This window comes from Aspergillus chevalieri, chromosome 4 (assembly GCF_016861735.1).
Source record: "Aspergillus chevalieri M1 DNA, chromosome 4, nearly complete sequence".
NCBI classification, from domain to species: domain Eukaryota; kingdom Fungi; phylum Ascomycota; class Eurotiomycetes; order Eurotiales; family Aspergillaceae; genus Aspergillus; species Aspergillus chevalieri.
Genome location: NC_057365.1, coordinates 1,009,838 through 1,023,560, shown reverse-complemented (window position 1 = coordinate 1,023,560; position 13,723 = coordinate 1,009,838). Strand labels below are relative to the sequence as shown.

General features: G+C 49.6%; 9 protein-coding genes and 1 non-coding gene across 10 annotated transcripts; 6 read left to right on the top strand and 4 right to left on the bottom strand.

The window, feature by feature from the left end:
• Window positions 1-655: 655 nt before the first annotated feature.
• Window positions 656-2,130, bottom strand: ACHE_40356S (uncharacterized protein; the record flags this gene model as incomplete). The annotated part of the gene is made up of 3 exons (XM_043278546.1): window positions 656-1,792; window positions 1,840-1,854; window positions 1,903-2,130. The coding sequence occupies 3 exons, from the start codon at window positions 2,128-2,130 to the stop codon at window positions 656-658; spliced, it is 1,380 nt and encodes a 459-aa protein (XP_043136314.1).
• A 443-nt stretch (window positions 2,131-2,573) lies between these two features.
• Window positions 2,574-2,653, bottom strand: ACHE_t40004S. The gene has a single exon. It is a non-coding gene; the product is annotated as a tRNA-Leu (tRNA).
• Window positions 2,654-3,473: 820 nt separating this feature from the next.
• On the top strand, window positions 3,474-3,818 carry ACHE_40355A (uncharacterized protein; the record flags this gene model as incomplete). Its single annotated transcript, XM_043278545.1, has 1 exon — window positions 3,474-3,818. One exon carries the CDS (start codon window positions 3,474-3,476, stop codon window positions 3,816-3,818), a length of 345 nt encoding a protein of 114 aa, XP_043136313.1.
• Window positions 3,819-4,780: 962 nt separating this feature from the next.
• On the top strand, window positions 4,781-5,006 carry ACHE_40354A (uncharacterized protein; the record flags this gene model as incomplete). The annotated part of the gene is made up of 2 exons (XM_043278544.1): window positions 4,781-4,811; window positions 4,870-5,006. 2 exons carry the CDS (start codon window positions 4,781-4,783, stop codon window positions 5,004-5,006), a joined length of 168 nt encoding a protein of 55 aa, XP_043136312.1.
• A 198-nt stretch (window positions 5,007-5,204) lies between these two features.
• ACHE_40353S (uncharacterized protein) lies at window positions 5,205-6,276 on the bottom strand (the record flags this gene model as incomplete). Its single annotated transcript, XM_043278543.1, has 3 exons — window positions 5,205-5,358; window positions 5,409-5,506; window positions 5,557-6,276. The coding sequence occupies 3 exons, from the start codon at window positions 6,274-6,276 to the stop codon at window positions 5,205-5,207; spliced, it is 972 nt and encodes a 323-aa protein (XP_043136311.1).
• Window positions 6,277-7,191: 915 nt separating this feature from the next.
• ACHE_40352A (Zn(II)2Cys6 transcription factor domain-containing protein) lies at window positions 7,192-7,686 on the top strand (the record flags this gene model as incomplete). The annotated part of the gene is made up of 1 exon (XM_043278541.1): window positions 7,192-7,686. The coding sequence occupies one exon, from the start codon at window positions 7,192-7,194 to the stop codon at window positions 7,684-7,686; it is 495 nt and encodes a 164-aa protein (XP_043136310.1).
• Window positions 7,687-7,710: 24 nt separating this feature from the next.
• ACHE_40351A (fungal specific transcription factor domain-containing protein) lies at window positions 7,711-9,321 on the top strand (the record flags this gene model as incomplete). Its single annotated transcript, XM_043278540.1, has 2 exons — window positions 7,711-8,225; window positions 8,274-9,321. 2 exons carry the CDS (start codon window positions 7,711-7,713, stop codon window positions 9,319-9,321), a joined length of 1,563 nt encoding a protein of 520 aa, XP_043136309.1.
• Window positions 9,322-9,497: 176 nt separating this feature from the next.
• ACHE_40350A (cupin domain-containing protein) lies at window positions 9,498-10,067 on the top strand (the record flags this gene model as incomplete). The annotated part of the gene is made up of 1 exon (XM_043278539.1): window positions 9,498-10,067. One exon carries the CDS (start codon window positions 9,498-9,500, stop codon window positions 10,065-10,067), a length of 570 nt encoding a protein of 189 aa, XP_043136308.1.
• Window positions 10,068-10,126: 59 nt separating this feature from the next.
• On the bottom strand, window positions 10,127-11,178 carry ACHE_40349S (uncharacterized protein; the record flags this gene model as incomplete). The annotated part of the gene is made up of 2 exons (XM_043278538.1): window positions 10,127-10,590; window positions 10,644-11,178. The coding sequence occupies 2 exons, from the start codon at window positions 11,176-11,178 to the stop codon at window positions 10,127-10,129; spliced, it is 999 nt and encodes a 332-aa protein (XP_043136307.1).
• Window positions 11,179-11,764: 586 nt separating this feature from the next.
• On the top strand, window positions 11,765-13,342 carry ACHE_40347A (putative aromatic-L-amino-acid decarboxylase; the record flags this gene model as incomplete). Its single annotated transcript, XM_043278537.1, has 2 exons — window positions 11,765-11,813; window positions 11,868-13,342. The coding sequence occupies 2 exons, from the start codon at window positions 11,765-11,767 to the stop codon at window positions 13,340-13,342; spliced, it is 1,524 nt and encodes a 507-aa protein (XP_043136306.1).
• Window positions 13,343-13,723: the final 381 nt, after the last annotated feature.

Sequence of the window (13,723 nt, the reverse complement as noted above, 5' to 3'; positions counted from 1 at the left end):
TAAGGTCAGCGAGATGTAATTTCCGACTCCAATCCTGCCACCACACTTTTTACGGAACAATATCCTCTATGAGCCTCGCCTGTTAGACTTCGAGCAAAGTCAAGTTCCATTTTGAATCAATGACGTGATTGATATATCAACTATCCAACCACCTCCTCAAATATCCAGAATTCTCAAGACAATGCCAACACGAGATCTCTCTCGGGCCCTTCGCGGCAAACACAGAGGAATAGCGCGACAGAAGGTATGGGAGCACTTGGTAATGCTGCAGAGGACAAGGTACGGACGATTGAGATGCAGATGTACAGCACAATGGGCGCCGCAGGCAAGACCATCGTAGAAGGTATATGAGCACTTGGTAACGGTGCGGAGGACACGGTATGGATGGTCAAGACGCAAACGTTCAAATATTGGCTGCGCGAACTTGACTAACAGAGTCTTGCGGAAGGATGAAAAAGCTTCAATCAACCTTGCAGGATGTGGAAGTCATCATTTCGCGGTTGCCGTCTAACCTTGCCCTGCCGTTGTTTCCAGAACAGAAGCCGCGGCACAGTGTGGCCGCAAGTCTACCAAGCAATACCATAGAAACTCGGTCAATCCGTTTATTTCAATGCTACTCACAAATGCCATTCATGATAAATCCTTATTGCCAATATTATACAGCAGCTCCATTCGCAGCCCTCCTAGCAGCCGGCGGCTTCGTCGGCAGCGACAACCACAGTCCCAAACAAAGACAGAGCATCACCAACACCATCGGCTGCAGAACCCCAATGCCCTGCGATTTCGCGATAGCACCAGTAATGAACGGAAACGTGCAGCCGCCCGCACTGCCTAGCGCACACGCGAATCCAACCGCTGCGACGTGCAGATGTTTCGGGAGGATCCTGGTCTGCGCGATAACAGCTTCAGGGAATAACGGACCGAGGAAGAAGCCCAGACATGTGACTGCGACGGCGGACGCGACGAAGTTGTCGACTGTGTAAAAAATAAGCTGTGCGGCGACGCAGCCGATTAGGTATAGCGTTACGGCAGTCTTTTGCTTCTTGAGGTATGGTGTGAGGAAGCCGAGAACCACCCGTCCGCCGGTTATACCAGCCCAGTAGGCGAAGTTGGCAATTCCAGCGGCGAACGGAGCTGTGTGGCGAAGGTCGACGAGAAAGGTGAAAAGCCAGCCCCCGACTGTGACTTCGCTGCCGACGTAGACGAACAGATAGGCGCTGATGATCCATGTGGATGGCAGTGCTAGAGCCTGGACTGTGGGACTCTTTTGCTGCTGCGATTGTATTTGCTCATCGTCTGTGGGAGCAGTTTCCACAGCATGGGCTGCTGCTCCCCTGGCGTTCCAGAATGCCACGACAGAAGTCACAAACTCGACGGCTCCTGCCAGCGCCATGATATAATAAAATTCATACCATTGCCATCCGCTCTTAGTGAATAGCGTAGTTGCAATCAACGGCGCCAAGGCCGCGCCCAGACCATAAAACGCGTGCAAGAGACCCATCACCATGCTGCTGTCTGCCATTGCGCCGATCCAGGCATTCCACGAGGCATCAATGACGCCATTTCCGAGACCGGCCAGGATGAAGATGGCGATCAAGATGGGATACGGGGGATGGCGGGTAACGGCGAGATAGGCGATAATGTGCATACCACATCCTAGAATGGCGACCCCATGCTGTCCGAATCGGACGTGTATTGAGTGGTTGATTAGTGCCGCTGTGGCGTAGCCGATGAAGGAGGAGAGGAAGACTACGGATACAGCGGCGTAGTCGGCATTGTAGTATTTTTGGAGCTATTTTGTCAGTTCGAATTGACAATCATGCGATCCATTCAACATACATAAGGAATCAAAGCCTGCGACGAGTTAGCCAAGCTCACAGACCACGAGGGGTTGATACATACACCATACGAACCATCATTGGCACCCACGACTATGAAACTGTAATAAGTCGCCAAAACCCTCCAGGCATTGATACGAGGCTCATTCCATCTCTCCGCCTGGTGCTCCGGCTCTTCCTGAGTCTCCTGGTCAATCTGGCGGTCTGTCGCGATTCCATAGTCAGCTCTGCCCGCATCACTCGGTAGCAGAGGTTCTATCTGCTCTGCTGTGTGGTTATCTGGCGCCATCATGCCTTCAACTACCAAGTGTCGTAAATGAGTGTAGAGAGTTGTGGGGAAAAAAAAGATAATAAGAGAAGGAATTGAGGTCAATCAGTCAATTCACATGACATAACTCAATCCACACAACCCCACCATAATATCAGACCCCTCCTGGCCGGCTGAACTTCGGCTCATACTACCGTAACAGGAGGTCCAGCAGAGGCAATCCTCTTGAACTGCAGTGTATCAGTACATGACCAATCAGTGCGGGGTTCACGCGGATCTGATATCCATCCCCGCGAGCGAACAGCGGTCAGAGTTGCTTCTGCATGAGTTACTCGGGCGCAAAGAAGGGCAAAAGGATAAGGAAATGATGGAGAAGGAAACGCTGTGAAGAAGAGAAAGAGTACACTGAGGGAAATTAAGAAGAGACTTAAAGAAAGTCAAAAAAAAAAAAAGAACACTTTTCATATTGACAAGAGAGGGATTCGAACCCTCGCACTTTCGTACTGCGGCCTAAACACAGCGCCTTAGACCACTCGGCCATCTTGCCTTAGAGTGTTCACTTGCAAATTAATAAATAAGTCTATAAGGCAAACAAAGCCATCTAAAAATCCTAATAATAAGCACTTATCCAAGCCCATTCCCAGTAACAGCGCTGGGTTCGTTGTGTCGATCAGCCGCTCATCGTCGGATCTCCTACCGAAATCTGAGAACAAAAGAATCATCTGTTCTTCTTTGACAGTTTCCGCCATGCTTTTCTCTGGTTACATCTGGTTGAAATTGTCGCGGTGTACCACGTTGGCCAGGGTTCAATAAAGGGCCGGCATAGAGCTCGTACTGGGTTGATTCCACATTTTAGTCGATCTCCCGTGGCATATTATCTGTCGTTCGATTCCGTTCGTTGTGAGGTGGTATGTTGATATAAGCACGTCGTAGAACAAGGTCATGGTGAAAGCGGTTTCGAGCCTGTTCAAATAAACATGCCAGTATCTAATGCTGTGCTGGAGAAGATACTCAAATATAATCTAATTATCATCACTCAGATGTTATAACTCTTGTCGTCGCCAAGAAGATTAGACAAAGCGCATCTATACTATTGACCACCATAACAGGATGGAGCTCCCCATAGGGCTTATTCTTCAAAGCCTATCTCAACAGTGAATTGAATCAGACAATTCCCTTTATAGCAATGCAGCAAGTGAGAAGTCACTAACTTGTATGTATTGTTTGTACCTCATTCTGTGATATAGAAACCCTCACTTCTCTGTTTCTCTTCTCCTTCCTCTGACCATCCTCACTCTTCTTCTCACTGAGAATACCTCCACCTTCTAAACTACTCTTGTGGCTACAGCTCACCAACTGCCGTCACAATGAAGCTTCTCTCCCTTTCCATCTTCGTCACCATGGTGACTTCTGCTGCTCTCCCAGTCCTCAATATTGCTATCGACGGTAAGCCCTCAGCCCCAGCCTCAGCCCCAGTCCCCTCGAATCCTTCAATACTAACCCAGTCACTTACTACGGAAGCCGCCCTTCCCGACTCTCTCCCCGGCGCCTTCCACGAAAATGAACACGAACGCATGAACCGTACCTCCTTCGGTCCTATCCCGCCGCCGGAGAAGCGCGATACGCAGGACACCAACAAGGATGTCAACTGCCACAACGATGAGCAATGTTCGCCTGGAGTCTGCCATGATGGCATCTGTTTTCTCGAATAGATTGGGCCTCCATGTCTCATGTGAGTAGTATCTTGATGCTTCGTTCTTGCTCTGCTAACGGTACCTCAGCTAGATGGTGATTGACTGAACGTTGCATAATACGGCCTTGGTAGATTTTGGGATTGGGAATCGGATTTAATTGGATTGCTTGTATCTACGGATTGGTTATCAATACAGATTGGATAGTTTCTTAATCATTCCTCGTAGTTTTGTACTGTAAAATCAAAAGCATTTTTTCAGTATGGATATCCTGACGTCCTTCTTTACTTATCCTCTGTGTGTATTCAACAGAGCCCTTACCCATGCTCTAATAAACCGACCGACGCAAGAAGCAAAATGTGGAAGCAAACAAACATCCACATGGACGGACAACTAACCAGTTACTGGATTCGTCGTCATTCTTCAGTGATTGATTGGTGATAACTGACATTCGAAGATGAAAGATCGGCATTTGTCATGCCTCGTGAAGTTGATACTGAGGGAGTCTAGGTTCGAGGCGCCGGATGACGTTTCGTTAGAAGTTGCAGAGTGTGACGATGCCTGGGTTTCGTTTGAGGTTAGGCTGGAGCGGTAGAACATGTTTGATGGCAGCATGGTCATTTATGGCACTGGATATCAGGATAGAGTATTGTGAATATCTTTGGTCAATTTCAGAGTGTCTATAATTAGCCCGATCTGCTCCGGGGTGTCGACCGCTAAACACCGGGGTCCTCACATCGACTCCACATTTATACAACCTCTATACTTGACCTTTGCTATATAAACTAAGCCCTTCATTGTTTTATGCGCTTCAAAATGCATTTCTATAAATTTTAAGATGGAATGAATCGCCGACTCGGGCTCTCGGGCTTCACACCCCGCCCAATCGGCGACCCCACATTACCACACATATAAACTCCACCTCACCTCTCCCTCCTTACAACTTCACCACCCAACACAAACGAACCACTCCTACAACCAAAATGTGCAAGAAAGCCACCTGCTCCAACTGCAGTACGTCCCTCACCATATTCATTTCATTCCTGAATACCAGAATATACTAACTCGACAGACAAAACCACCTGGTGGGGCTGCGGAAACCACATCCCCAGCGTCATGGACGCGGTCTCGCAGGACGAGTGGTGCACGTGTACGCCGCAAGTTGAGCGCGAGGGGAAGGCGTATCCGCCTAAGGCGGAGAATCCGTGACTGGCCGGTTGTGTAATTCTGTGACGAGGTTATGGAGGAGGGGGGGGTTGTCCGATGAAAGTTATCCGGAAGGTATTGAAGGGGGTTGCTTGGTTTACGTGTATTATGGGCCAGTTTATTTCGAATGGTTGTATTAAATGAAGCCAAGGATACTCATTATCTATCTCAAATCATTCATCACATGCTAGCATTGGCACGCTAGACGATAGCAGACAAACTCCGATTCTGCACCAATCGTGCGATCACCAGAAGAATAGCTCCGACCAGGAGACTCACGCCAGAGTATATTGAAAGCGCCAGGTATCCGTATTTCCCAGCCAGCTGGCCGCTGATAGGAATTCCAGCCATTGCCCTGGATAGTTAGTAACAAACCAGGAAGGATGGACGGAGAGGATAACATACGACAAAGAAGTAGAGCCCATAACAGCCCCGATGGCCAATCCAAGGGTCTGAGATGTAGCAACCTGGGCTGCGCAGGCTTGTTGCAGGGACAAAATACCCTAAACAAATTAGTATAGAGCTGCCAAGTACTAATTGAAGGAATACTAACCCCAGACGCAAAGCCATAAGCAGCAGACCAAACCACCAATCCCGCCACAGAAGTCGCCTTCGTCCAACACAGCGCGATAATTCCCGCCAAGCCAGTAGCAACGATACAGCAATTGAACTTCCCATATTTATCCGCGACGATACCGGGGAGGATGCGGCCGAAGAGCGATGCCCCGTTGACGATCGAGACGGTGTAAAAGGACAGATCGTCTGAGAATCCCATCTTGATACCGTAGGACGTGGTGTAGAAAAACGGCGAAAACATTCCGAAATAGATGATGAAGAAGGACAGGCAGGTTAATTGCATCTTGGGCTGTTTGAGGATGGAGAAGTCAGTCTTGAGAGGGGTTTTGGGTTCCTTGGAGGCCGACGCTGGTTGATCTTCGTTGGTAGGTTGCGTTGGTTGTGGCGTGGGTGCGGGACGACAGCAGATACAAGAGATCAGGAGAAGAGGGAGCATGATGAATCCCGAAATTCGCATGGTCCATGGAAAGCCGAGGTTGGGCTTCTGTAGCAATTCTCTAATCACGATGGGCCATATGACGCCTCCCAGAGAAGAACCGGCGATGACGATTCCCATTGCAGCGGCGCGTTTCACTTTGACATGCTGTCCGACAAGGGCAAGCATGGGAGTGACTAGGAGAGCCATTGAGACTCCCAGAAGAATGCCCTGCGCGAGGATAAACTGCCACAACTCTTTGCATAGCGAGGCCATCATCATGGCGAAGACTGTTCCAATGGAACCCATGTACAGCATCAACTGTGCTAGTTAGCATCTTTCTCTCTCTCTCTCTCTCTCTCTCTTTCTGCCATATGTCAAAGGATCAGACTTACCCCCGGACCAAAGAAATCAAGCAAAGGACCGGATATGACCGAAACGGAGAAAATGAAGAAGATGCTAACGGCTCCAATCCATGCGATGGTTGTTTCTGTTTCCTCGGCGAGTTGGTACTGCGTATAGTATGATTCGAATACGCCAAAGGAGTTCAAAAAGCCGACTGTACAGAAGAGTCCGGTGAAGGCGCCAAGGATTGTTAGGTTTGCTCTGAGACTATCACCGTGTTAGCTATAGGGATATATTGTTGAACGCGCGGAACGTACGTGTATTCGCTTGGAGGCTGAGGACGAGCCTCGATCTGAGTATTGCTTTCGTGGCCCATAATGTCCAGTCCGGTGCAATTTGTCTGCTGTGCAAGATTCTTGGTGGTTTTCTGGTGTCAGACACCGGATGAGCAGTAGCTTTTATAGACATGACGACGGGTAATAGGAGAGTGAACATGTACGAATCTGAATCCCCGGAGTGTCCGCGGAATGAATAAAGCAAGCAATCGGAAGCAGAATGAACACTGATGATGATTTCCTTTTCGGGTCATCGTAGTGATACTTCTCGGAGAGTCCGCGGAGGCTCCGAGACGCTGAGGTCAACATCATTCGACCTTTTCGCGCACATATCCGCCGACAAGAATCATCTAACCAGATCCCTATGCTTTTTCGCTTCTCCCCCTGTTCGATAATTGTCCACACTTGCTAGTATTTTGTTCAAAAGACGGAACTTTGCCTCCAGAACACGTGATTTCCCGGTTTCAAGCCTCAGGCAACAAATTCACCATCCTCGTCAACCTCCTCATCTCCTCCAATGAAGCGCAAAGCATCTGAACAGGAGGAAACGCCTCCAAAGCGCGCCCCCAGACAGGATCCTGTCTCCTGTGAATTATGCAGACGAAAGAAACTCAAGTGCAACCGCCAACAGCCATGCAGCAGCTGCGCGACGCGACGGTTGCCCTGCAGCTACGGGCCATCGGTACCCTCGTCGAATACAAGTCAGACTCAGCCAGCTGGTAGTACAGTATCTACAAAGACAGTACAAAATGAGAGCCGGGTGCCAGATCCGAATGCTGCCTTCGCTCGTCCGGATGGTCAGATATCGCGCGACAGGAACGAGTCTGTGATGACGGCGGACTGGCTCGAGAAGATTGTCTTGGGGGATCGAGTTCAGACGGGCATGCGAGTGACCCAACGCGGACTGAATGAACCTTCAAAGGTCGATGTTATGAGTCCTGGGCAGAGAGTTGCGGGGAATTCTCTGTCGACATACTGGACGGCTTCTTCTGAGAACCCCGCGACGGTTTAACTGCTTTCGTTCCTACCGCAGAAAATGGAAACAATGGCTCTTTTCCAGTATTATAACAACTATCTCGACTATTTGTACCATATCATCCTACCCGACCGGGTGGAGGGACAAATCAACGCCATCTACCAAGCCATCGAAAACCAGGAGCCGCTCAATCTAGGCCATCTGGCGCTTTTGTTCAGCATCATCGCAAGCTCTCTCTTCCTGCAATTATCTATTGAATCATCTGTTCATGCAGAGGCGTGTAGTCGGGAATATACGTTCTTGACAGGTGCTGCTTTAATTCAGAGTAACTACTCTGCATATCCGACAATCGAGGGACTACAGGCGACGTTAATAGTGGCGCACAACTTATCCAACACAAATTGCCATCCATCTGTTCGTGTGCTTTTTGTGCATGGCGCGATTGTTAGTCAAGCGAAGAGTCTCATGCTACATTGTATCGACTCTCCTCAGTTCGAAAGAAAGGCCAATGGCACTGATATGATAGAAATCGAGCTCAAACGACGTCTTTGGTGGGATTTGGCGTCTTATGACTGGTAAGTTCCAATCCAATATCTCAATGCGACGGCTAACTTCAGTCGTAGGCTATTGGGCTTCCTCAGCGGTCCGCAAGAAAGTACATATCTTATTCATCCGGAACACATGAACGTCCAGAAGCTGGCAAATATAGATGACATAATACCAGACAGCAAAGAAAAAGACTATTCGTTGCCAACTTCAACGCCGACGAAAATGTCCTATTCTCTTGAGCGGCTCAAGCTTGCAGAAGTGTGTCGAGAAATTGTTGACGCAACTGCCTACGAACACCTGCGAGGAAGGGAAGTAAGCTATGATAAGGTCCTCGAGCTGGACCGTAAGCTTCAGCAAGCCTATGACTTCCCGGCGTTCTTCCGCCTTGACGCTGTTTCCCGACAGCAATATGGACCTCTCTATCAAGACCGACCATCGATCGCTTGGCAGAGATGCCTTCTACATCAAGCGTATCACTCACGTTTGTGTCGACTACATCGTCAATATCTGGTTCGGGGCGCTCGAAATCCGACGTATTCCTATTCCCATGTGGTCTGTCTTCAATCAGCGCGCAAGGTGTTGGAAATGAAGAGAATCATGGATGAAGATGGGCCGACGTTTATGCCGCCTAGTTCAGTTGTATGGTCAGTTATGCATCATGTATTCATGGCAGCTGTTATCCTGTTGATGGACGTCTGCTTCAACTGGGATGATATACTTGCGGAAAAGAGAAAGGAAGAAGTGCTGGATGCGTGTCGCATGTTGAGTAAAGCACAGCAATCCTCATCGACTGTTCGTGAGGGAATCAATGCGATGATGGAGGTTTTGCAGAAGCATTGGAAAGTGTCTAATGGCAAGCAGTCTGCGGTAGCATCGTCTCCTGTCATCAACCCGATGGAGCTGGGTAATCCGGCTCGTGATTCTACCCCGACTGCCGAGCCAGAAACTGCTAATCTCAAGCAATCCCCAGCGGACCTTCCGAGCAATGCTATAGACGATACCGGGGATACCCTTGAGGATATATGGACAGAAATGCTAGACAACAGCGAGAATCTGTCTTCCGACACACCGGACTGGACGGGGTTGCTGGCCGAATTAACAACTGCTACTGTGCCTTATTGATGCTTCGGGAAAGTTAGGAACCAGGAACCAAGTTCCGTGACGGCTGTCAACTATGGTTCGTAGTTGACAACCTATGATGCCATTATTATGTCTTACCCCAACTACAATAATCTATAATCCATGCGACAACCTACTTGCACCAAAAGCATGATCCAAATTGCGAGCTGCTCAACAACATGTCAGGCATGCAACGACCAAACCACCTCCCCTACATCCGCCGCTACATAACCACCCACAGCAAAGACGGCGAAGCCATCTTCCTCTCCCTCACCCAAGTCCCCGACTACATTCCCTCCAAACCGGCCGGCGAAGATGGCGAAATCGCCCTCCTCTACACCACATCAACCACACCCGTCGATCTCACTGATGAGGGCGATGTTGCTGACTACGACGACTTTCTCCATACACCACCCGGCCTGACCACTTCGCAAGGTACGGTGATGCGAACGATTGACCTTCGTCCTGGGAAGATTAGTCCGATGCACCGGACTGTAAGCTTGGACTATGGGGTTGTGCTTGAGGGCGAGGTCGAGCTCATTCTGGACTCTGGGCAGAGTCGGGTACTGAGACGGGGTGATATTAGTGTGCAGCGTGGGACGGCGCATTCGTATAAGAACCGGAGTGATACGGAGTGGTGTCGGATGTTGTTTGTGTTTTTGCCGATTAAGCAATTGACTATCAAAGGGAAAGAGTTGGGGATGGAAGTGTACGATGAGCAGTATGAGGGCAATGGGCAGAATAAATGAATATAAACGACTATCGATGAACAACGCGAGTTATGTAAGTTAGTGAAAGAACGCGACTACTACGAAGCTTCAGGATGCTGTCCATACGGCCAGAGCGCCTTCGCATCAAGACCGACATCACCCCCCATCCAGTCAACCCTCCTCTTGGCATCCCCCTTATACCGTCCCAGAATCATCCCGGTCACGCGATCAAACTCCCGCCCAATATCCATATCCAGATCCTCCAAAAGCCTAATACACAGCGGCGGGACATAGACGTACCTGTTCGCGCAGTTCTCAATAACCTGGTGGCCGTCCATCCGGTGCTCATACAAATCGTGAACCATCTTGCGGATGATGCGGGGCTTCACTCCAGACCTGGGCCCTTTACTAAGTAGTCCCAGGATTTCATCGAGCTTCTCGTGCACCAGGTCATCGCAGTAGACAGTGCAGACGGCTGAATGCCGGTATTCGGCATCACGGAAGCGTTGTATCCTAGAGCGTACGGTTTGCAGGAGAGCTGCTCTTCGTCTTGTTATTCTCGCTGCTTTCGTTAGCACCCAATCTTAACAAAAAGGATAGGAAGGGAGAACTCACCACCAACATTCAACGGCACACAAGTCCCCTCCACCTCCACATTCATTCCCGTATCCAACACCAATTCCTTCGTCGCAAACCGAAACGCATCACTCATATTAAACGCCCAAGTCACGCACAACAACCACTTCGCCACATCCATCAGCGATGCCCTCGGATTTCCAACCCTCACTGTACTAGCCCACGTATGCAACATTGTACTCACGCTCTCAAATAGCTCATACTTATCCACGACAACCGCGATATCCTTCAGCAATTCGAGCTTGATCTTCCTCCCTGGAACGGAGAAGAAGCGTCCGTGTACCGCGTTCATCACGGCAATCATTGCGGCGGTGTTATCGTCGGTGAGGGTGATGTTGACGGTGCCGTTGGCACGGAGGATGGAGGCTTCTCTGAATGGTCCGGTTAGTAGGGCTCGGTAATAGGGAGATGCGTGGATGAGGTGGTGGGAAGAGACAAGGAGTTTGGTGGGGGGGTTGGTTGTTGTGAGGGTTAGGGTTGTGTCACCATCTGGGCAGATGTTGTGGGTGGGCATTTTGCTTGTTGGATTGACTTGGTATATGGATTGTCGGTTAGGTTGACTGAATTGGGATTATGTCTGGAGATATGGTTGTCGTTGATATATGTTGTAAGAACAAAGGGCTATTGTTGAGACCTAGTCTTTGAGTCTTGGGTATATATTATTAGAACAAAGCTGGCCTTACTCACTTGTTTCTAAAAGAGTCTTTGAATATTCCTCTTGTGCCCTCCATTGTAATTCCATTGTGCTCTCATTATTGTTACTATTCCAGGGCCAGATCTAATCTTATCTCAGATGGCGCTAGCCTCATTGGGACACTTCGGAACGTCGGAACGTTATTGGACGGTCATTTCATAGATATATTGTAGTACTTAATATAAAGGTACCTCAGAGTAGTCTTTTTATTATGCTAAGCACATTTCTAATCATATGATTATCTATATTACGCTCCATCCGTTACATATCTCACCGCGTCCATCGGACCATTCCGAATTCCGACGGACGTATTCCGCAGCGCCGACCCCGCCGCTTTAACTCACACTTTTCCCTCATCTCACAGTCTACCTTCTCCCTCACTCCAATTCAATTCAAGCAAGTCAAGATGGATCCAGACCAATTCAGGACCGCTGCTCATGCAGCCATTGACGACAGTAAGCTCCCCCTCTCTACCACCATCAACCTCAACAGCAACTAACACAACGCAGTAATAAACTACTTCGAAACCCTCCCCTCCCAGCGTGTCGTCCCAACCATCGAACCCGGCTACCTCCGCCCCCAAATCCCCTCCAACCCACCCACAGACCCAGAATCATGGCCGGAAATCCAAGCCGACATCGACACAAAAATCAAGCCCGGTCTGACCCACTGGCAATCGCCCAACTTCATGGCCTTCTACCCAGCCAACGTGACATACCCATCTATTCTGGGCGAGATGTACAGTGCTGCATTCAACGCGCCGGCATTTAATTGGTTGTGCTCGCCTGCGTGCACGGAGTTGGAGACGATTGTTATGGACTGGGTTGCAAAGGCGCTGTCACTACCGGGTTGTTTTCTGAGTGATTCGGAGAATCGCGGGGGCGGCGTTATCCAGGTTTCTGCCAGTGACTCGATTGCGACGGTTATGGTTGCCGCGAGGGAGCGGAGGGTGCGGGATCTTATGCTTGCGGAGGGGTTGAAGGAGGGGACGCAGGAGTCTGAGGAGCGGATGATGGATTTGCGGCCGCGGTTGGTCGCGTTGGGGAGTGACCAGGCGCATTCTAGTACAGCGAAGGGGGCGATTATTGCGGGGACGCGATATCGAAGTGTCAAGGCGCGGTTGGAGGATAATATGGAGATGACGGGGGAGGGGTTGCGAAGCGTGTTGGAGCAGTGTGAGCGGGATAATCTGACACCGTATTATATCACCTTGACTATGGGTACGACGAATACCTGTGCTCTTGATCGGTTTGCGGAGATCAAGGCTGTATTGAGCGAGAAGCCCGCTTGGCAGAGGATATGGGTGCATATCGACGCTGCATATGCGGGGTCTGCGTTGATCGCAGAGGAATGGCAGCACATTGCGCAGGACTTCGCAGAGGGCGTCGACTCGTTTAACTTCAATATGCACAAGTGGCTACTTGTCAACTTCGACGCAAGCTGTCTTTTCGTCCGCAACCGCCAGGATCTCATCGATGCTTTGGACATCACACCAGCGTACCTGCGCAACACCTACTCGGAAACCGGGCAGGTCATCGACTACCGCAACTGGTCCATCTCGCTGGGACGACGTTTCCGCGCGTTGAAGATCTGGTTCGTCATGCGCAGCTACGGGCTTACTGGCATGAAAGCGCATGTCCGTAAGGCTATTACTTTGGGGAAGACCTTTGAAGACTTGATTCGGAGTCGCGCGGACTTGTTTGAGACTATCACTAGGCCTGCGTTTGGGTTGACTGTGTTCCGGATTAAGGCGCCTGGAGCTCAGGCCAATGCATTTGTCGTGCAACCGGATGAGGCGTCTAATACATTGACGAAGAAGGTATATGAGTTGATTAACGCCCGGGGAGAGATTTTCATCACTGCCAGTGTTGTGGCAGGTGTACAGGCGATCCGGATTGTGAGTGCGAATGAGGCGGCTCAGGAGTCGTATATTCAGCGGGCATTTGATATCATTGTTAAGACTACGGAGGAATTGATACAGTAAATATTGTATTTGTATATAGATAACACCATCTCTGCTCTGTTCATAGGACCATACTGCATGACGAAACCATCGTATAGCTCGAGGAATGGTCCAATGGAGTATAGAATAGGATTGGCTGCTGGGCTTTTTATGGCTGTGACCGTGCATCTCATATTCGGTGACCTATTCCATATGCAGGAGCTTTGCATGCCCTGAACTTCTGAGGACTTTGGTGGATGAGCTAAGTCACAACAGAAGACATGAGGAATAACCAATTCTAAGAACCACGAAGGTGCTCAGACTTTTGGGAGATAACTTATACAGTGCAGTCAGAGCAAGGACAGTGTATACGTAAGTATATCCACGCACAACCGTATAGTGGACAAGGTAATTTGTATGCAT